We start from the raw sequence: 19797 nt of genomic DNA on the forward strand, positions 1-19797 counted from the left end.
TCCCACACCGTGATGGGAAAATCTGCATCCTCCTCCCACCCCACTCCAACCCTGTCCTTACAGCATCCAAAGGAAGCAGTTACAGAGGCACCTTCAGGTGGGGTCTTTCCCTTCAAAACAAGCCATAGGTGAGAAAAGCCAGCAAACTTCTGCAGACTCCGAGGGCAGAACCACGGGGTAACGCAGTGGGAAGGGCTCTGCGGGAGCCCTGCTCGGATTCCCTGCCCGAGGCAGGGTCAGCACACGCTGCCTGCACAGCCCTGGCAGGAGCTGCTTGTTCTCCCTGGGTTTGGCTCACGGGAGCCGTTTGCTGAGCCCAGGTGAGCTGAGGACATGTTCTGAGGGATTATGACCCGAAACAACCGTGTTCTCCATGAGAACTCCAGAAACTTCAGAGCCAGGACTCTGCTGCCCCAGGTGCTGTGAACAGCTCCGGTTGTCAGCCCCTTGTGCAGTCTCCGGTCTGGGTTTAAGACAGGATTTAAGAGTAAGATAAACACAGTCCCGACCATCTTCATGGGGGCGTTATTAATGTGTTGCATAATAAAATACCTAAAAAAAGGAATTTGTCACCGTTGTCCCAGTGAAGGAACAGCAAAGCCTGACTCACAGCCTTGCTCCATGCATCATGAAAGCCCCTCAGATGGGAGGAGGAGGGCCAGGCACGGCAAAACCCAGCTACCAGTTACCATGGTGGGGTTTAGTCACTGGGTGACACTGGGAACTGAATGCCCCATCCCTGGCAGTGTTCAAGGCCAGGTGGGACAGAGCCCTGGGTGCCATGGTTTAGTGTGAGGTGTCCCTGCCCATGGCAGGGGGGGTGGAACTGGATGATCTTCAGGTCCTTTCCAACCCAAACCATTCTAAGGTTCTGTCTCAGTCTGCAAGGGGGGGGTCATTGGCACTGTGGGTGCATGGGGAGGAGGCTCCGATACGTACGTGCATGATCACCCCCCTTGGGAAGCAGTGGATTCTTTGCAATCCCTCATTATTCCCATGCCCCTCTCTGGAGCACTGCCTCGTGCCAGACCCCTTTGCATGGGTTTCCCTTCCCGGCCTGGCAGGGAGCACACGAGGGAGCACTCCAGAGCCAAGGAATCTCTGCCTGCAGCAGCCCTCGGAAACCGGGAGCGAGCCCACAGAGGAGGGAGCTGCCCCGGGCACAGCCTCCCCTGGCCCCTCCCTCCGCGGCGCGGACACAGGGACACTGCAGCCGTGGTGCTGGGGAAGGACTTTATTTGGTGCTCAGTACCCGGCGAGCATCCCCTTGCGCTCAGCAGCGCCGGTGGCGGGGCAGGGACCCCCGCATCCCGCGGGGGATGCTCAGTGGTACTTGCGGGCCAGAGCGTGAGCCACGACACCCACCAGCTTCTGCCAGGCGAACTGGCAGGCAGGGGTGAAGTCCTTGGCGAAGTGGGAAGCCAGGACGATGATGAGGATGTCCCCGAGGAGCTGGAGGGAAAGAGGAAAGCAGAAGGGTCAATGCTGCAGACCACGGCGCAGGGACCGTAGCTGGGGGTGCCCTGCTGGAGCCACAACCCCTTGGGGAAGGCTCCCGCTGCACACAGCTCCACAACCTCACCCTGTGCTGCTGTGTCTTCAGCTCTAAACGGCTCCTTCCTTTCTGCAAGCTCTGCCTCCTAGGTCTTCCTGCTGCAGGAGACTCCCCCCCAGTCCCTCTCCTCCCCACACAGCACCACGCAACCCACAGGCTGCGCTTCCTCCCTCCTGACTTCTCCCCCGAGGCTGGATTCCCCTCTGGAAAGGACCCTCACATGCTGCACTTCCCTCCTCTTCCTCCTCAGCATCATCAGAGTGGGCCTGGGGCTGCAGGGCTGGCTATGGGGGCTGGTCTGGCTATGGGGCTGCAGGGCTGGGTATGGGTCAGTCCGTGTTCCCTGGGACTGCTACAACAAAACCCTCAGCTTTTCCATAGAAAACTCTGGGATTTGGGGAAAGTTTCCATTGATTCTATAATTCTAAAATTACGTTTGCTTCATTCTTTAAGAAGTGAAAAGAACAAAAAGGAAACTTTAAAACCATTCCCGGACATTCTGGGGATTTTAAAGCAATTTGGCCTGGGGAACCACTCCACCAAATGGTTTTTTCTCTTTCTCTTTAGATGTAAATGAAGAAAACGATCTGGTTTTACATAGAAGTGTTGGAGGGAGGGTCCTATCCCCGCAGGCAGCACACACAGGAACCTACCCTGTGGTTCTCAAGCTGCTCATCTCACTGCAGGACCCACGATTTCCTCTAGTACTGTGCTTCGCTTCCCTCTGCCCCCTCCAGTCAGGCTGCACCTTCTCCTCCGTGTCTTTCATCCCCAGTCAGATCTCCTTCAGGTCTCCCAACACCTCCTCCTCCCCACTGCTGTGCTGGGGCTAGAAATGGGGCTTTGAGGTGTGAAAGTCACCAAAACTGTTAAAACCAGCCCCAAAGAAGCTGTAACTTCACACGGGTACCACCAGCCAAAGAGAGCACCCCTGACAGTGCTGCGGGGGCAGCCCCCCTGTTCCAGAGCAAAACCTGACTCTCCCCACACGCCACTGGAAGGGGCTGGGGCTTGGAGACACTGCTCACCCTGAAGTTCTCAGGGTCCACGTGCAGCTTCTCGCAGTGCAGCTCCGACAGCCTGGAGTAGGTCGCCTTGATGTTGTCCAGGTTCTTGACTGCCTCCCCGAAGGAGGTGAGCACCTTCTTGCCGTGGGCACGGACCTTGGGGTTGCCGATGATGGCCGTGGGGCTGGACAGGTTCCCGAAGGAAGAGAAGAACCTCTGTGTCCAGGGGTAGACGATCAGGAGCCTGCGGGGACACAAGGCACGGGCACGTCAATGCTCCCCAATGGAAGCGCCGCACGGTGCAGAGCCCAGGGCTGGACCTACCTGGCCAGGGCCTCGGCTCCGCATTCCTCCACGTTGACCTTGCCCCAGAGGCTGGCAATGAGCTGCTTCTCCTCGGCTGTCCAGTGCACCATGGTGGCGGCGGAGGCTGCAGTGGCGGCAGGAGGAGGACACGGACCCGTGGCTGCGCTGCGGACCCCACGCAGGCTTTTATCCCCTGGAGCAGCTCCTCCCCGTGGGGCCATTGGCTGGGGCGCACTGGGGGTCCCCGCACGGGGCAGCAGAAGGGGGTGGTCAGGGTGTGGTGTGTGCAGAAGGGGCCTCTGGTTATCCTGATCACAAGAGCTTTATCCCTGCCCTTCTGTGCAGGCACCCCCCAAGCAGCGTGGGCCCCTCTGCAGGGAAAGGGCTGCAGAAGCCACTGCAGAGCAGCTCCGTCAAGGTTTAACATGGGGCTCAGTGAGTGCGAGCCTGGAGCCGTGGCTCTCCCAAATGCTGGGTTTGCCTCAGCCTCTACCAGCAAAATCACAGAATCAATGAATTGGATTGGGAAAGCGCTTCAGGAGCATCCAGTCCAACTGCTCCCCATCAATGTCAGGGCCACCTCTGCCCCATGGCACTGAGGCCTCGTCTCCACGGGGTGTGAACACTTGCAGGGCCGGTGCCTGCAGCCCTGCCCTGGACAGCCTGTTCCAATGCCTGAGCACCCTTTGGGGCAGGAATTGTTCCTCAGCTCCATCTAAACCTGCCCTGGGGTAGCTTGAGGCTGGTTCCTCTTGTCCCATCTTGTCCCTTGTTCCTTGGGAGCAGAGCCCAGCCCCTCCTGGCTCCATCCTCCTGTCAGGCACTTGTAGGCAGCCATCAGGTCCCCCCTGAGCCTTCTCTTCTCCCCACTGAACCCCCCAGGTCCCTCAGCCCTTCCCCATCACACTTGGGCTCCAGGCCCTGCACCGGCTCCGCTGCCTTCTCTGGACATGATGGATGCTCCTGCCAAATGCAGCCCCTGGCAGAGCAAACCCCGCAGGTCCCAGCACTGCAGGAGAGCTCCAGCCTCCTTCCTCCACTGGGACCTATGGGCAATGCTGATGCTGTTCAGAGGATGCCCAGGCTTTGCCACTGAAATCTGCATTAACCTGCATTAATTTCCTCCCCCTGTACCTGGACCTGCTTGGTTTACTTGTCCCTTCTGGAGCAGGCAGAAGCTCACCCAAATGTTCCCCCCTCGGATGTGATAGGACCAGCCAGGTGTTGTGCTGCTGGGCAGGGAGCAACTATCAAACAGGATCACCCTTCCCAACCTGCTCTAGTGGAAGGTGTCCCTGCCCGTGGCAGGTGGCTGGAACTGGAAAGAGCTTTAAGGTCCCTTCCAACAGAAATCATTCCATGATCCCACGATTTTCTGCATAAAAAAAACAAAGAAACAGTGTGCTTGCTGGAAGCAGAGGGGCTTTGATCCTGACCCCAAAGCACCTGGGGCAATCCACTGTATTCCTGTTGTTCTCCATGGGATTTGGGTTGGGCTAAGTAAGAGGTGCTGGATCTTGTTGGATGGGGTGTTTAGGTGGCCAGGCCACGGCAGAGCTCAAGGGCTGACCAAGCTCCTCTCCAGACTTCAGGGCTTGCTTTCCTCCATGGGCCACCTCTTGCTAAGCATCTTCTTGGCCTCCTACTGAAAACACAGGAATGAGGAGGAAAATCAGTCCAAAGAAGTATTGAAAGACAATATCTCCTTCCCCCTGTAGCTGGGGACGCTTTCCCATGGAATAGGGATGAATTGTCTCTATCGGAGTTGCCTACATCTGCCTTTCCTGCAGGAAATCCAGTGCCTGCGGGCTGCTGAGCTGGAGCACGATGATAAATCACATCCAGCACCTCACTGGGGAGAGGGCATGCAGCAAAAATGTCTCAGACAAACTGGGAGCAGGGAAAGCAGCGCAGGGAGAGTACATCTCGCAGGACCTGTTTGCTGGGACACAGGGACCGGGGTGTCATCCCCTCGCTGGGGATGGGGATGGGAATGATGCCATGGGCAGCACCAGTGGCACTGCGACCATCCTGCCATGCTGCTGGTGCTGGGGATGGAAACCCTCATCCCTGCTCCTGGGAAGGGGTATCATGGTGGGAACATGGACAGGGGGCAGAGCACAGCCCTCCCTGCACTGACCTGTGGGGTCTCACCTGAGGGCTCTGCTCAGCTCATTTCTAGCCCAGACACTTTGCTTGCAGGAGACCCGCTTGTTCACGTAAGTCAGTCTGAGGTCTGTCAATGGTCATCTCGTATGAAAGTCTGTGAAAATCTACCAGAAAACCCAAGAAAAATCACCCAGGAACCTGTTTTTTCTGAGCCTGGACACCTGCCCCTCGTGTCTGCCCGGACCCCCTGCAGGGAGAAAGCACTTTGGGACTTAACTACAAACATCTTCTCCCCTTCCCGGTGTCTGCCTTGGCACCAGAAGCAAAATCATAGGATCAGCTCATTGGACCGGATGACCTCTGCAGGTCCATTCCAACCCCAACTGTTCAATGATTCTGTTCCTTTGAGCAAGAGAAGGGGCAGTTATGGTCACTTCCAATACCCTGCAGTGGGTCGGGGCAGAGGGGGGGATGCCCACAGGTGCGGATGAAGCAGGGGCAGGGCACAGCGCAGAGGGTGCCGGAGGCACAGGGCCATGGAGCGGGGCCACCTGCGCTCCCTTTAGGAATCCAGCACGTCCCTTCTGCAGCGTCACGCGCGGCTCGGACGGCGCTGCCCGTGCTGCCCATGCCAAGAGCAAGCTCTGCCCTGCAGGCACCGAGCACCCACAGCGCGAGGCGCGGGGCAGCGGCTGACGCCCACCTCGGGGGTGATGGCAGCGGCAGGGCTGCACCCCTGGGCTGCAGCATGGGCGGCACGGGGAGAAGGCGAATAAACAAAGTCTGCCCGTGTCCCGATAGCAAAATGGTTATCTCCAGCCTGCCCCCGCCCAGCGGCTGCTTGGCCACCGTGAGTCAGCTCTTTCCGGCAGGCTTTGCGCCGGGAGCGGGCTTAAAGCGCTTGATTCAAGTCTTCCCTTTATTTACTCCCTCAAAAACACGAATCTTCCAATTTGCCTGCAATAAACACGCGGGTTTCACACCAAAACAGGGCTTCAAAGCAGACTTCCCGGTGCCCGACCGCAGGGGTGGCAGGGCTGCACCTCCCCAGCGCTCTGTAAGCGTCGTTTCCGAAGGCAGATGCCACACAGCCCCCCTGAACCCCGCACACGCAGCAAACGGAGCTGGCGTTTTCCGGGAGCAAAACACGCTCCCTGCTCAAGCGGGCACCCGGACCCCCGCATCCCCGCGTCCCCCCCAGCCCTCGAGGCTGCCAAGGACACTCGGACTCAGCAGAGACTTCACAGATGAGCTTTATTTGGCTGTTAGAAGCTGTTGGCTCTGCAGCAGCAGTCAGCGGGTGCCGAGGGTGCTGCCAGGGCTCCGGTGCTGCTCTTTAGTGGTACTTGCGGGCCAGAGCGTGGGCCACGGCGCGGACCAGCTTCTGCCAGGCAGCCTGGCAGTCGGGAGTGAAATCCTTCCCGAAGTGGCCGGCCAGGACGATGATGAGGATGTCACCCAGGAGCTGGGGGAACAAGAACAGCCTGGGGTTAGCAGCACCCCGCGCATCCCCATGGCAAACACTCGCATCGGACCCAGGGAAACCTCTGGGCATTTCATAGGGTTGGAAGTCCCCCTGGAGTCCTCAAGGTGGACGTTAGGCTTGTTCCCTGCTCTGACTCTAAAGATCTGGGGTCTCCACTGTGGGGAGAGCGAGCAAAACTTCTCCAGGAGTTTTGTGGATTACATTATCATTTCTCCCCTCTGGCTCTGTTTGGGAGTTTCTCCGGAGCAGAACTCACAGCTCCCGTTCCCCTTTTGCTTTCAGCATCTAGCTGACACCTCTCTTTCCTCGCTCACGTCTCCTTTCTCCTCTGTGCCAAGCTTCGCTCTTGCTCCTTCGCTTTCCCTTGGCCAAAACCTCTTCCTGCTCAACAACTGCTTTCACTTTACTCCCCCCTCCTTTTCCGCACTGAAACCACCTCCTCCGCCCCCTTCCCGTCTTCGTCCTGGCTTGCACCCTTCAACGGCCTCTCCATTACCCAGCACCTCCCAGCCCCTTTGATGCCCTCTCCCCAAGCTGCAGGTTGGTCCCTTCCCTCTCCATCCCTCTCCTGCAGCTCCCCCTTGCCCCAGCCACCAGCCCCTCATCCTCCTGCACTGGCACATCCTGGGTACATCCCTCCCGCGGTGGTGGGACGGGAGCCACGCCGGGAGCCGGGCTCACCCTGAAGTTCTCGGGGTCCACGTGCAGCTTGTCGCAGTGCAGCTCGGACAGCTGGGCGAAGGTGTTCTTGATGCTGTCCAGGTTCTTGACGGCCTCCCCGAAGGAGGTGAGCACCTTCTTGCCATGGTTGCGCACATTGGGGTTGCCGAGGACGGCAGAGGCGCTGGACAGGTTCCCGAAGGAAGAGAAGAACCTCTGTGTCCAGGGGTAGACGATCAGCAGCCTGCGGGGACACAAGGCACGGGCACGTCAATGCTCCCCAGTGGAAGCGCCGCAGCTCCTCTGCCCACGGTGCAGAGCCCAGGGCTGGACCTACCTGGCCAGGGCCTCGGCTCCGCATTCGGCCACGTTGACCTTGCCCCAGAGGCCGGTGATGAGCTGCTTCTCTTCGGCTGTCCAGTGCACCATGGTGGCGGGAGGAGGGTAGCGTGTGGCTGCCGCGGGTACGGAGGAGGTCTGGGCTCTTGCTCCCGAGCGGTCGCACGCTGGCGACCGGCGCTGCCCGGCCACGCTTTTATACCGTGCGCCCGGCTCCTCCTCCTGCCCCACACCCCCCCACTGCCTGCGCCGGGGGGGCCCCGCAGCCCTGGCACCCGCGGGAGGGGACACGGTGTCAGGGTGGGGCCCAGGGCACGGTGCCCAGACCCACACGGGCGCTTCCCTGCCCCTCCTCTGATTTCCAGCTCCAGTGAAGGGGCGTGAGGGTGCTCAGGCATTGGAACAGGCTGCCCAGGGCAGGGCTGCAGGCGCCGGCCCTGCAAGGGTTGGCACCCCGTGGAGACGAGGCCTCAGTGCCATGGGGCAGAGGTGGCCGTGGGACAATGGTTGCAGTGGGTGAGCTTGAAGGGCTTCCCCAACCCGATTCGTTCTATGAGTTGTCTCCACCCAAAGCCCCAGCACGGCAAAGCTGGTGCCTCCTGATGGCGCAGACCTCAGCGCCTGTGTGGGTGCAAAGTCAAAGACTTGGGCTTGGGGCTGTTGGGTTCTCCCTCTGAACCCAGCAGTGTGTGAGGGGCTGCTCCTTGTCCTCCTTCAGGACGTGTCAGGGTTTGGGTTCTCCTTGTTCTTTCCTATCAGCTTTTTGACAGTTTGACAACTGAATTCTTCCCTGGGAGGGTGCTGAGGCGCTGGCACAGGGTGCCCAGAGAAGCTGTGGCTGCCCCATCCCTGGCAGTGTTCAAGGCCAGGTTGGACACAGGGGCTTGGAGCAAGCTGCTCTATGGAAGGGGTCCCTGCCCGTGGCAGGGGTTGGAGCTGAAGGAGCTTTAAGGTCCCTTCAGCACAAACCCTTCCATGATTCCATGATTCTATGGCCCTGGTTCAAGCCTGGGGGTGCCCCAGTTCCCAGCCCTCACACTCAACAGCGCTGTGTTTGCTACAGACCTGCTCCGGAGCCTCTGCCTCCTCCCTGATAAGGGGCGGGAGGAATTCACCACCCAGAAACCTCAAACACTTCCTGAGCTGCTCTTGGTGCCTTGGGGATGCTGCAGCCCGAGAGGGGGGCAGAGGCTTTGGGGGGGGGGGGGGGGGGGCGCTCTGCCTGGCACGGAGGCTGCTCAGACAGCTCTCTGTAGGGCAGGGAGCAGATGCTCTGTCCTCCTGGACACAAAACTAACGTTCTTGGTGTGTTTTTTACCATAACGCATGGTTGTGTCTCTTACTTTCTGCCCTTAATAATCATAGAATCACAGAATCCCAGACTGGTTTGGGTTGAAGGGACCTTAAAGCTCCTCCATTCCCAACTCCTGCCACGGGCAGGGACCCCTTCCATAGAGCAGCTTGCTCCAAGCCCCTGTGTCCAACCTGGCCTTGAACACTGCCAGGGATGGGGCAGCCACAGCTTCTCTGGGCACCCTGTGCCAGCGCCTCAGCACCCTCCCAGGGAAGAGCTTCTGCCTAAGAGCTCAGCTCAGTCTCCCCTCGGGCAGGTTCAAGCCATTCCCCTTGGCCTGTCCCTGCAGGCCCTTGTCCAAAGTCCCACTTAGTCTGAGAATGATGATGATTTAGACAAAAAAAAAACACCAGAAAAAAGCATTTCTCCTTCCCTGAAGGAGGTGACAAGCGGTTGCCGGCATCTCCCACTGCACGTTTTTGTACAAGGTTTTGCTCCACTTGATCCATCCAAGACATGAACATCAACCCCAGCCACGTTACCTGATGGCTTATTTGCGTTTGTGTCTCGTAACGTGAGGTGAGGAGGTGAGCACCTTCTTGCCGTGGGCACGGACCTTGGGGTTGCCGATGATGGCCGTGGGGCTGGACAGGTTCCCAAAGTTGTCAAAGAACCTCTGTGTCCAGGGGTAGACGATCAGGAGCCTGCGGGGACACAAGGCACGGGCACGTCAATGCTCCCCAATGGAAGCGCCGCACGGTGCAGAGCCCAGGGCTGGACCTACCTGGCCAGGGCCTCGGCTCCTCATTCCTCCACGTTGACCTTGCCCCAGAGGCTGGCAATGAGCTGCTTCTCCTCGGCTGTCCAGTGCACCATGGTGGCGGCGGAGGCTTTCCCTGCGGCTCCCCTGATCAATGGAGGAAACGGAGCCAGAGTCTGCCCCGGGGTTTTTACACACCGGTAACGGCCTGCGCTAATCCCAGTTCATGGAGCCATTGACTGGGGCTGCAAAAAGAAAGATGGTTATTTTGGATGCTGTCCAAGGGGAAAAGAGGCCCCTTCCCCCTCTGCCTTTGAGTGGACAAGCATCACCGCATCCCCATGCGCTTGTGGTGGCAGCCCATGTGCAGGCTGAGCTGCCTCTGAGGCTCCTCCCCAGGCCAGGTATCCAGTATTGCAGAGGTAGCTGAGGCTGGGGGCTGAACACGGGGTGCAGACCCAAGAAGACACACGGTGATGTTCAAAGAGTTTCTAATCTCCTCCTTGAATGTTTCCAGACCCTTAATGGTGCCCTGCACTCCTGGGACACATCCTGAACAGCTCTCGCTGGGCATCATCCACCCCAGCTCAAAGGACCAGAAGCTACTGGGAACCAAGGATTGAATGATCACCCCAAATCTAGGCTCCAAGCTTTAAATGCAAAAGCCTCCTTTCTTGCCTGCCCTAGCAAATACCTTCAGAGTTGTCCATCATTGTGGAGGACCACGGAGCTGCTGTGAGGGCTGGAGCAGCTCTGCTCTGGAGCCAGGCTGAGAGAGCTGGGCTGGGGCAGCCTGGAGAAGAGAAGGCTCCTGAAGGGGAGACCTGAGAGCAGCTCCAGTGCCTAAAGGGGCTGCAGGAAAGCTGGAGAGGGGCTTGGGACAAGGGCCTGTAGGGCCAGGCCAAGGGGAATGGCTTTAACCTGCCCGAGGGGAGACTGAGCTGAGCTCTTAGGCAGAAGCTCTTCCCTGGGAGGGTGCTGAGGCGCTGGCACAGGGTGACCAGAGAAGCTGTGGCTGCCCCATCCCTGGCAGTGTTCAAGGCCAGGTTGGACACAGGGGCTTGGAGCAAGCTGCTCCATAGAAGGGGTCGCTGCCCGTGGCAGGGGCTGGAGCTGGAGGAGCTTTAAGGTCCCTTCATCCCAAACCATTCCATGACTCCACAATCACTGTCCCTGCTGTTCTCAGCCTAAGCTCTCCCGTTTCTCAGGAGTTCATTTTATTTTGGAGCTAGGCTGCCCCGTCACTGCATGGGGCTGATTGAATGTCCCCCAGTCTAATACCTGGGTGCCACAACTGGGCATGGTTGTGAGCCTGACTAACCCAGAGCTGGGCTGTGCACCAAATGAAAGGCAGAACCAGGCAGGAGCCATGTTTGTATTTTTAGACTCCTGGCAGAGGCATGCAGTAAGCCTTGTCTGCATGGCACGGGGTCAGTGGGTTTGCTCTATCAGCCACCAGCACTGGCACACTCCTGAGAGCTGAGGCTGTTTGCGCTGCAGAGGAGTTCTCATACCCCAAGAGAAATAAGCTTTGTCCTGGCAAGGCAGCATTTCTGCTGCTGGTTTCGCTGCCGTGACCACATTGCTTGTCCACATTTCATGACTCAGTTGCAGGGCTGATCTCTCACCTCGTGCAGGATGGAGCCTGTTCTCTTGCCTTCTTGGCAACTGTCGTTACAAATCTGAGGAGCACTATGCTGTCTCTTATCTGCCTGCTCCACATAACTCTGAGTTCTTCCAGCAGATCAATACCACCCCTGCGGTTACTACAGCTTCAAAAGTGTGACTTTTTTCCACCTTCCTGTCTGACAGGGCACCTCAGTCCAAGGTGTTTCTCACTAACAGGAGAGGCTGTCAAAGAATCAAAGCATCCTTACCAGCCTAATTGTGCAAACCCTGATGCCCTGAAAGATGCACTTTAAGTCATGCAAGGAGGCTGTGGCAAAGCCAGGGACCAGCTCTGCCTCCATCTGTAAGGGGTGACCTGGCCCGAAGCTGGATTCTCTCACTGCAGCTCCAGTCCTGCCCTGTGTCGGTTCGTGCACGCGCTCCATCAGTTAACACAGACCTGAGCAGTGAGGAGGCTGCAGTGTCCGTGACTGCTCCATGGACGGAGCTTCCATCCTCTGTTAGCAGAGCTGGAGGCGTCCACCCTGCGCTACCTCAGCACCACCCCGTAGGGCAGCTCCAAATGCCCATCCCAGGCGGGAGGTGCTAAAGCAAGAGCAGCATCCAGAGGTGAGCAGCCCCGGGGGCTTGCTGAGCTTCGCCTCATCCCTCCCTCCTCCTCCAGCCCTGTCCCCACCAGTCCCTGTGGCTCCTCCTCACCCACTGCTGTGGCAGCAGCATGTCCAGAGCTCCCGGTGCCACTGACAGGGAACATCCTCCCATCCTGGCAGGTGATTCCTCCTAAACGCTTTTCACATCATCTCCAGCAATTACATTGGTGCCACAGGGCAGCCATCAGCTGGGAGAAAGGGGGAAATGAGATTAAATTCCCTATGAAAGACCCCCCGGGGCTCTTCACTTGTCACGTTAGTCACAACAAAGACATTCTGAGGAGCAGCCGCACTGCCAGGCCCAGGGGCTGCTCACAGCACACAGGCAGTGGTCCATCGCCTGTCAGAGCATCAGCTCACAGCCGGATAAGGCCCCAGAGGTGCCTCGGGAGTGTCAGTGTGTTCCCAGCCCGGACTCCCGGAGGATTCACTCCCTGTGTGCTGCGGACAGCAGAGGCACTTGCCAAAAGCAAAGGTCTGAGAGCCCGGGCAGCCCCGATATCCCGGAGAGCCCTGGCAGCCCATACAGTGCGGGCAGCCCGGACATCCCCTGTGCTCTGGCTGCAGCTTCTCCGGGATCCTCCTCACCCATTTTAGAGGAAAAAAGTTCATTTTAGCACATTTTAATCGATGTGCGGGGGGCAGGGACCGGGCCACCAGCGTGAGGATGCTCTGAGCTGCCAGCAGAGCCCTGTCTGCTGAGGGGGCTGTTTGGTGGCACAGGGAGGGAGGGGAAATGTTCTTCACAACGTGAACGGTGGGGGCAGTTTCTGTTGCTGCCTCCCCATTCACAGTCGAAGGCAGATCCTTCCCCTGGTGCGCCCACAGCAACACCTGGCAGCACCCTTATCCCAGAAGGAAAGCTGTCTGCTTGGATGGGTGTCACTGCGCTCAGGACTCCTGCCTGGAGCATCCTGCCAGCAAGCTGAGCCCATTGGTGTGAGTGGAAGATGCCCACAGTCACTCCTCACCTCACGGCCCCACGCTGATCCATGTCCTCTTCCACGGATGGGGACATTCCTCCTTACAGGAATCCCATCAATGGCAAAAGGCGACTCTCCTGAGACAAGCAGAGGTTGGTGGTCACTCTGATTGCAGCGGTCCCGCTCCAAGCTTCACCAGAGCCCTTATCAGCAGGAGCGGTGGCAGCTGTGCCCAGCCTCCACCCCTGGACCCGGGCCAGGCCTCTCTCTCCTCCAGAACACGAAATCTCCTGCGTCTTGAGCAGAACGGCTCGAGGTGCCTGGTTGCCACTTCATGTCATGGAACGAGTCATGGAACCACAGACTGCTTTGGGTTGAAGGGGCTTAGAGATCCTCCAGCTCCAACCCCTGCCACGGGCAGGGACCCCTTCCATAGAGCAGCTTGCTCCAAGCCCCTGTGTCCAACCTGGCCTTGAGCACTGCCAGGGATGGGGCAGCCACAGCTTCTCTGGGCACCCTGTGCCAGCGCCTCAGCACCCTCCCAGGGAAGAGCTTCTGCCTAAGAGCTCAGCTCAGTCTCCCCTCGGGCAGGTTCAAGCCATTCCCCTTGGCCTGGCCCTACAGGCCCTTGTCCCAAGCCCCTCTCCAGCTTTCCTGCAGCCCCTTCAGGCACTGGAGCTGCTCTCAGGTCTCCCCTCCAGGAGCCTTCTCCAGGCTGCCCCAGCCCCGCTCTCAGAAGATGTATTCCTGAGTCACGCAGAACAAGGTCTCCCCACTCCGAGCAGCACACGCCTGTCCTTGCTGCTCTTCAGTTGTTCCTGATAAAGCACTGCTGGAAGGGATGTGTGGAATCCTCCCATTGCAGTGCAGAACATTCTCCCATGGAGCTCAGGCCCGTTTACAAGCTGCCCTCACCCCTCCCTTGGATCATACACACTTGATACCTTGTTCTCACCAAAATGCACACAAGTCCCGGCAGGAGCATTCTCATTGCTGACCCAGGGAGTGCTTTTGCTCAGCACTGCAGAACACACCAGCACAGGAACGGGAAGGGCTGGATTTCTGCCCCATCAGCGCTGGCTTCAGTGAATCTCCGTGGATTTATCCCCTTGCACACACCACAGGTTGGGAGGCTCAGGGCCAGAGGGGCCCTTGCTTGCCCTGCAGCTGGTCCTCTGCTCCCTCCTGCGTGATTTCAGCGAGCTCAGAGACACTGCGTGGGCTGGGACGTGCCCATCACTGTTTGAGGCCAGTATCCCCCAAGGTCCCACGGGAGCTCTGTATGTGATGCGCACCCCAGCATCACTCTGTGCACGATGGTCCAGCCCATCTCCCCCCTTTCCCTGCCTCCCGCCCCACAGGAAGCCTGAGAGACACCAGAACACAGGAGGAATTGCAGAAATTGTGGGGTTTTATTGACTGTCACAGCCACATCGCCCTGCGGGGGGTTTAATGGTACTTGTAGGCCAGAGCATGGGCAACCACACCGACCAGCTTCTGCCAAGTGGCCTGGCAGGCAGGGGTGAAGTCCTTGGTGAAGTGTGCGGCCAGCACGATGATGAGGATGTCTCCCAGGAGCTGGAGAGAAGGAAAGGAAACGGGTCAGTGCGGTCCTGAGCACCCCTTCCCCTGCCGAGACCCCATCGCTGGTGGGTCCTGGAGGCTGCGACCCATTGTCAGTGTAGGAAAACAGTCCTGTGCTGACAATAGACAGCAGCAGCCGCCTCCTCTGCCTCTTCCCACACCTTATTCCAGCTCTAGACATTATTCCCAGACACTTTCTCTTTCCCGCTGTGAAGCCCCAGGACTATGTGGGCCTGGGCAGTTTGGGGTCTGCTTCCTACATCCCAAAGTCAGGCTTGAGCAGAGGCTGAGCCAGAAGCTGTCAGCCCCATCCAGCCCTCTCCATCCCACCAGCCTGATCCCCCTCCTCTCCCACAGTGACATCTTCCCCCCACACCCTCATCTCTTTTGCTTCATTCCCCTCCCGCTCCCTTCCCTCATGGGCTGACCTTGTCCCCACACTCAGACAAGTCCCCTCTGACACCAGCCTGCATCTCTTCCCATCGGTTCCAGCCCCTGCCCATCCCAAACTTGCTTTTCCCTCTCCTGCCCTGTCTGCCAGCCTTGGAAAAAGGAATAAGTGATCCCAATCCCTGGGACAGGAGGAGTCAGGGAGAGGATGCCTCAGCACAAGGGGACTTCCCTCCATGCTCCCCATCCTCATCCCACTCGACCTCCTGGCATCCTTCTGCTCTTCTCAAGCAATGTCTGCAGGAGCCTCCAGGCTTTCAGCGCATCACCCCATGTCTGTCCCGTATCACATGCCCACCCTGTTCCCCAGTTCCCACCCAGGCCAGGCCCTTTGGTAACCAAAACACACGCTATCAATGCCTGTTTGAAACCCTCCAGGCCCTGATGCTCTCGGGATGGAGGGAGGTCAGGCCCCGAGCTCGGCTCACCCTGAAGTTCTCAGGGTCCACGTGCAGCTTCTCGCAGTGCAGCTCCGACAGCCTGGAGTAGGTCGCCTTCAGGTTGTCCAGGTTCTTGACGGCCTCCCCGAAGGAGGTGAGCACCTTCTTGCCGTGGGCACGGACCTTGGGGTTGCCGATGATGGCCGTGGGGCTGGACAGGTTCCCGAAGTTGTCAAAGAACCTCTGTGTCCAGGGGTAGACGATCAGGAGCCTGTGGGGACACAAGGCACGGGCACGTCAATGCTCCCCAATGGAAGCACAGCAGCTCCTCTGCCCACGGTGCAGAGCCCAGGGCTGGACCTACCTGGCCAGGGCCTCGGCTCCGCATTCCTCCACGTTGACCTTGCCCCAGAGGCTGGCAATGAGCTGCTTCTCCTCGGCTGTCCAGTGCACCATGGTGGCGGCGGAGGCTGCGGCGGCGGCAGGAGGAGGACACGGACCCGTGGCTGCGCTGCGGACCCCACGCAGGCTTTTATCCCCTGGAGCAGCTCCTCCCCGTGGGGCCATTGGCTGGGGCGCGCTGGGGGTCCCCGCGGGGGGTCGGTCCCTCCATGGGGTCAGGTCCGTGCGAGGTGTGGTCTGCAGGGACAGCCCCGGCACTCGATCACCGGGCTCAGGACGCGGCTCCTTCTTATCTCCTGCCCTGCCCTGCTGACCACAGGCAGGAACGGGTCACCCCATGGCCTGCGACAGGCACTGACCCACGGCCAGGAGCTGCTGCGAGGGCTGGAGCAGCTCTGCTCTGGAGCCAGGCTGAGAGAGCTGGGCTGGGGCAGCCTGGAGAAGAGAAGGCTCCTGAAGGGGAGACCTGAGAGCAGCTCCAGTGCCTGAAGGGGCTGCAGGAAAGCTGGAGAGGGGCTTGGGACAAGGGATGTAGGGCCAGGCCAAGGGGAATGGCTTGAACCTGCCCGAGGGGAGACTGAGCTGAGCTCTTAGGCAGAAGCTCTTCCCTGGGAGGGTGCTGAGGCGCTGGCACAGGGTGCCCAGAGAAGCTGTGGCTGCCCCATCCCTGGCAGTGCTCAAGGCCAGGTTGGACACAGGGGCTTGGAGCAAGCTGCTCTATGGAAGGGGTCCCTGCCCATGGCAGGGGTTGGAGCTGGAGGAGCTTTAAGGCCCCTTCCAACCTGAACCATTCCATGCTCCTATGTGCAAGGTTACACACACTTGCAGCAGCCTCACACCAGCAGCACCCAGCCATTGAGTCTCTGCAGTGTTTGCAGGCTCTCTAAACCCGAGGGACATTTCTCTGACAGGAGGGATGACCGGGTTTTGGAACTGAAGCCTCCACAGACCCTTCTGCACTGGAGCACACACCTGGGGACGCTGAGCGCCGCTGCTGGGGCTGCAGCTCCAGACACACAGGGAACCCATGTCCCTAAGCAGGCCCCTTCCATCGGGCAGAAGCCTGGACAGCATCAGCCTTTTGGTCCAGCCTGAGCCCTGTGTGGAGACCCACGGGTGTGCAGCCATGGTTGGTGTTAATGGAACAGGGATCATGTCCTCATGCTCCAGTGCTGAGGAGTCCCTCTGGGATGCTGTGCTGGGGCTGTGACTGGAGCCGGGCTCCTCTGCTCTGCTAATGTGTGTACAGGGTGCACAAGGCAGAGACTTCACTGGCCTCTCCCTGCTTGGAAGTTAAATGCCTTGCACCAGTAAAGCAGGACATGTTACAACCCATTATAGGATGCAAGCTTGGAAGGGGCCCCCAGGAGCATCTGATCCCATAAAGAAACCCCAAACCAGACCAGCAACATCCATTCCACCAGTTCAAGGCCTGACCAAAGGCTTTAGCTTGTTTCCCATTGACCTACAGGGGTGTTTTTCAGGCTTCAGGTGAGCCTGTGCTCCCATGCTGAGGAACACAGCACCGGGATGCACGGGCTGTAGGGCATCCTCAGGAGAGCATGGACTCTGGGTCTGTCTGGAGGCAGTTTAGGAGGTTCCACTCAACCCCCTCCAGTGACAGATCAGTACTGGTGCACTGATCCCATTGCAGACACCCTGAGCAGTGCCACGAGCCCATCGCTGTGGGTCTGTGGGTCTGTGGGTCATGTCCCGGCTCACTGCCGCAGGCTGCTGCCATCATCCATGTGGGGGTGAATTCCTGAGCCCAAGGCAATGCCCAGAGGCCCTTCCCCAGGCAGTGGCCGCTCTGATAACGCCCCTGAGCCAGGCTGCTCCCTGCAGATAACGGCACCAGCGCCCGCTCAGCCCCTCACCTGCAGGGACAGAGACACCATCACCCACCTTCAGCCCCTCTGAGCATGCAGACAGTGCCCGTTTCAGTAACGGGGGGCTCAAAGGGTGAAATCAAACACGTGCAATGCTCAATCCATTGCTGACATTCCCGTCATGCCCATGGCAGGGGGCACAGCGCTGACCGAAGCAGCTGTGTGCTCAGCTGGGGGACAATGGCTCTTCCAGCTATTCCTTCTCATCCTGCAGCCTGAATTCCACTGCTTGCATTGAAAATGAAATCGAGGCTACATCTAGGTCTATTATTAGGGGTGGGTTCGCCTCAGCTGCAGTCGGGGTCTCGTTTTCAGCTCTGCAAAGCTGAACTCCAAAAGAGAACAGATAAATGATGCTTTTCTTCTGCATTCGAACCATGAGCATGGGAATGCTCAGGGAGGGGTGGCAGGGAGCTGGGTGTGAGGCTGGGACAAGCAGGACAACGTCCAACAGAGGCGTGGAGGAAAATACTGACTGCAGCATTAACATCAAACTGAAATGTGGTTAATGAATGCTGTTTTGTGCAGAAAGCCAGGCAGAGACGTGCCTCGGAGGGAGCATCCCCAGGCCCTGGTCCCACGCTTCGTCCACTCAGGGTCTGCTGTTGCAGGGAGCAGGACCACAGGATGGATAATGACAGTCACAGGGAGCTGAGGGCAAGGGGAGGGCAGAGGACACAGGAGGCTGAGGCTGTTTTCATCAAGCCCAGCTCATCTGGTGCTGCTCCTCTGCATCGATCCCTTTTTAATGACTTGGTTTATACGCACTGTAATTCTTTAAGCTTTCTCAAGTCCATAGGACAGGCACTATAAAACCAGGAATAATGGCAGGTGAATCAGCCAGATAATTGGGTTAGGGTCATGTAGGAGACCGGGGATGTGGAGAGTCCAAAATAGCAATAAGCTCTTACAGCCACCATGTGAATTCCTACAGGAACCTCAGCCTGCCCCAACCCGCAGCTCTGCTGTGTCCAGTCCTGCACCGGTGCCTTGATTTAACCTGAAAGCTTCCCCCAGGGCACGGCTCAGGCACTGACCCTGCCAGGGCTGCTGCAGGAATGGTGCTGGGGACTAAAGGGGCTTCAGCCTCACGCCCAGGACCAGAGCAAACCCTTCCCAAAGCCTTCCCACCAGCACAAGGAATCCAGAGAGCGGCTGCCCTAACCCCCCTAGGAGGGATGTGGTCAGTGATGGCTTCGGGCAGGCTGCTCTGAATCACCACCTCCCACAGCTTCCCCTGGCTGGCACTGGTGCTCTCCAGCCTGAACGTGAGCACCAAGGGGAATGCCTGAAAATGGAGGTTTTTCCCTTAGGAGAGAAAGGGAAAATAGGAACGAGCAAAACCAGGGGCACCAGTGGAGATGCGGAGCAGACTGGAGTGCAGAGCGGGCAGGCGGGGAGCCGGCTGTTAGTGCTGCAAGGAGACTTCTCCTGGAGCTGTGGCTCTCTGCTTTCAGCGCAAAGACTTTGCAAATCCCTCCTGTGCCCTAACATCAACCTGAGGGGAAACCCAGCTGCAGGTTCACTGAATCCCTCTGCCCTGAGGTGGCTCTGCAGTACCAGGATCCTGGTCTAACCCTCTGTACCCTGTGGGCCCACGGAGCATCCCTTGCTCTAGCTGCTCTGGCTGGATTTCATCCACGCACTGAGTCACTGATCCCACAGGCAGAGGCCCCCATGGGTTAGTTCACATCCGAGCCTTTCGCTTCATGGGTTTGGTTTTGAGGGAAATCTGCGGGGTCCCAACCACAACAAAATCCAAACCTCCCTGGAGGTGGGGGCTGCAGAGGGGACCCGGGGCCATGGCAGATGTGACCTGACCCTGTTCGTACACCCCTGTCCCGTAGCCCTGCAAAGGGATTCCCCAGGACAGAGCCCTAAAGCCAGTCCAGTGTCACAGGCTGTGGGGGGTCAGAGCGCAGTGAGCTGAAGGCAGGAGAGGATAAGGTCAGGCATAAAGGCCAGGATACACAGGGGAAAGCTAAAGATTGAATTAAATAGCTTCTGGGTGACCCCGAGCACCAGAACTTGGGCAAAAGCAGCTTTTTTACCATTGAAGCAGGTTGGTCCTGCCCGTCACCAAGGGCATGCTTTGTTCTCAGCCCCCACCCTCACTGGGGTTTCCATCTGCTCAGCACAAACGGGACACAGGCTCCAGGGAGGAGGGTCACAGGCACCCCCTGTGAGGGAGCTTGCTCCAAGCCCCTGTGTCCAGCCTGGCCTTGAGCACTGCCAGGGATGGGGCAGCCACAGCTTCTCTTCCCCTTGTCCTGTCACAGCCTGCTCCAGTGGAAGGAGTCCGTGCCCGGGGCAGGGGTTGGAGCTGGAGGAGCTTTGGGGTGCCTCAACCCAACCCATCCCATGGCTCTTTGTA

General features: G+C 58.8%; 3 protein-coding genes across 4 annotated transcripts; all 3 read right to left on the reverse strand.

Moving 5' to 3' along the window:
• Positions 1 to 1246: 1246 nt before the first annotated feature.
• On the reverse strand, positions 1247 to 3293 carry LOC130600974 (hemoglobin subunit epsilon). Its single transcript, XM_057412702.1, has 3 exons — positions 2887 to 3293; positions 2584 to 2806; positions 1247 to 1452 (listed from the first exon to the last, which is right to left on the reverse strand). The coding sequence occupies exons 1-3, from the start codon at positions 3087 to 3089 to the stop codon at positions 1324 to 1326; spliced, it is 555 nt and encodes a 184-aa protein (XP_057268685.1). The 5' UTR covers positions 3090 to 3293; the 3' UTR covers positions 1247 to 1323.
• LOC130600975 (hemoglobin subunit rho) lies at positions 2311 to 15815 on the reverse strand. Of its 2 annotated transcripts, none has more exons than XM_057412704.1 (3): positions 15497 to 15805; positions 15181 to 15403; positions 2311 to 2378 (listed from the first exon to the last, which is right to left on the reverse strand). In XM_057412704.1, exons 1-3 carry the CDS (start codon positions 15697 to 15699, stop codon positions 2331 to 2333), a joined length of 474 nt encoding a protein of 157 aa, XP_057268687.1. In that variant the 5' UTR covers positions 15700 to 15805; the 3' UTR covers positions 2311 to 2330. The 2 variants fall into 2 exon arrangements, with proteins under 2 accessions (XP_057268687.1, XP_057268686.1); XM_057412703.1 differs by lacking the exon at positions 2311 to 2378 and adding an exon at positions 14119 to 14296 and having other exon boundaries at positions 15497 to 15815.
• On the reverse strand, positions 6213 to 7650 carry LOC130600977 (hemoglobin subunit beta). Its single transcript, XM_057412706.1, has 3 exons — positions 7461 to 7650; positions 7145 to 7367; positions 6213 to 6442 (listed from the first exon to the last, which is right to left on the reverse strand). Exons 1-3 carry the CDS (start codon positions 7550 to 7552, stop codon positions 6314 to 6316), a joined length of 444 nt encoding a protein of 147 aa, XP_057268689.1. The 5' UTR covers positions 7553 to 7650; the 3' UTR covers positions 6213 to 6313.
• Positions 15816 to 19797: the final 3982 nt, after the last annotated feature.

This window comes from Pezoporus wallicus, unplaced genomic scaffold, assembly GCF_028554395.1.
Source record: "Pezoporus wallicus isolate ANWC-B61680 ecotype Strahan unplaced genomic scaffold, APGP_CSIRO_Pwel_v1 contig_8783, whole genome shotgun sequence".
Taxonomy (NCBI): Eukaryota; Metazoa; Chordata; class Aves; order Psittaciformes; family Psittacidae; genus Pezoporus; species Pezoporus wallicus.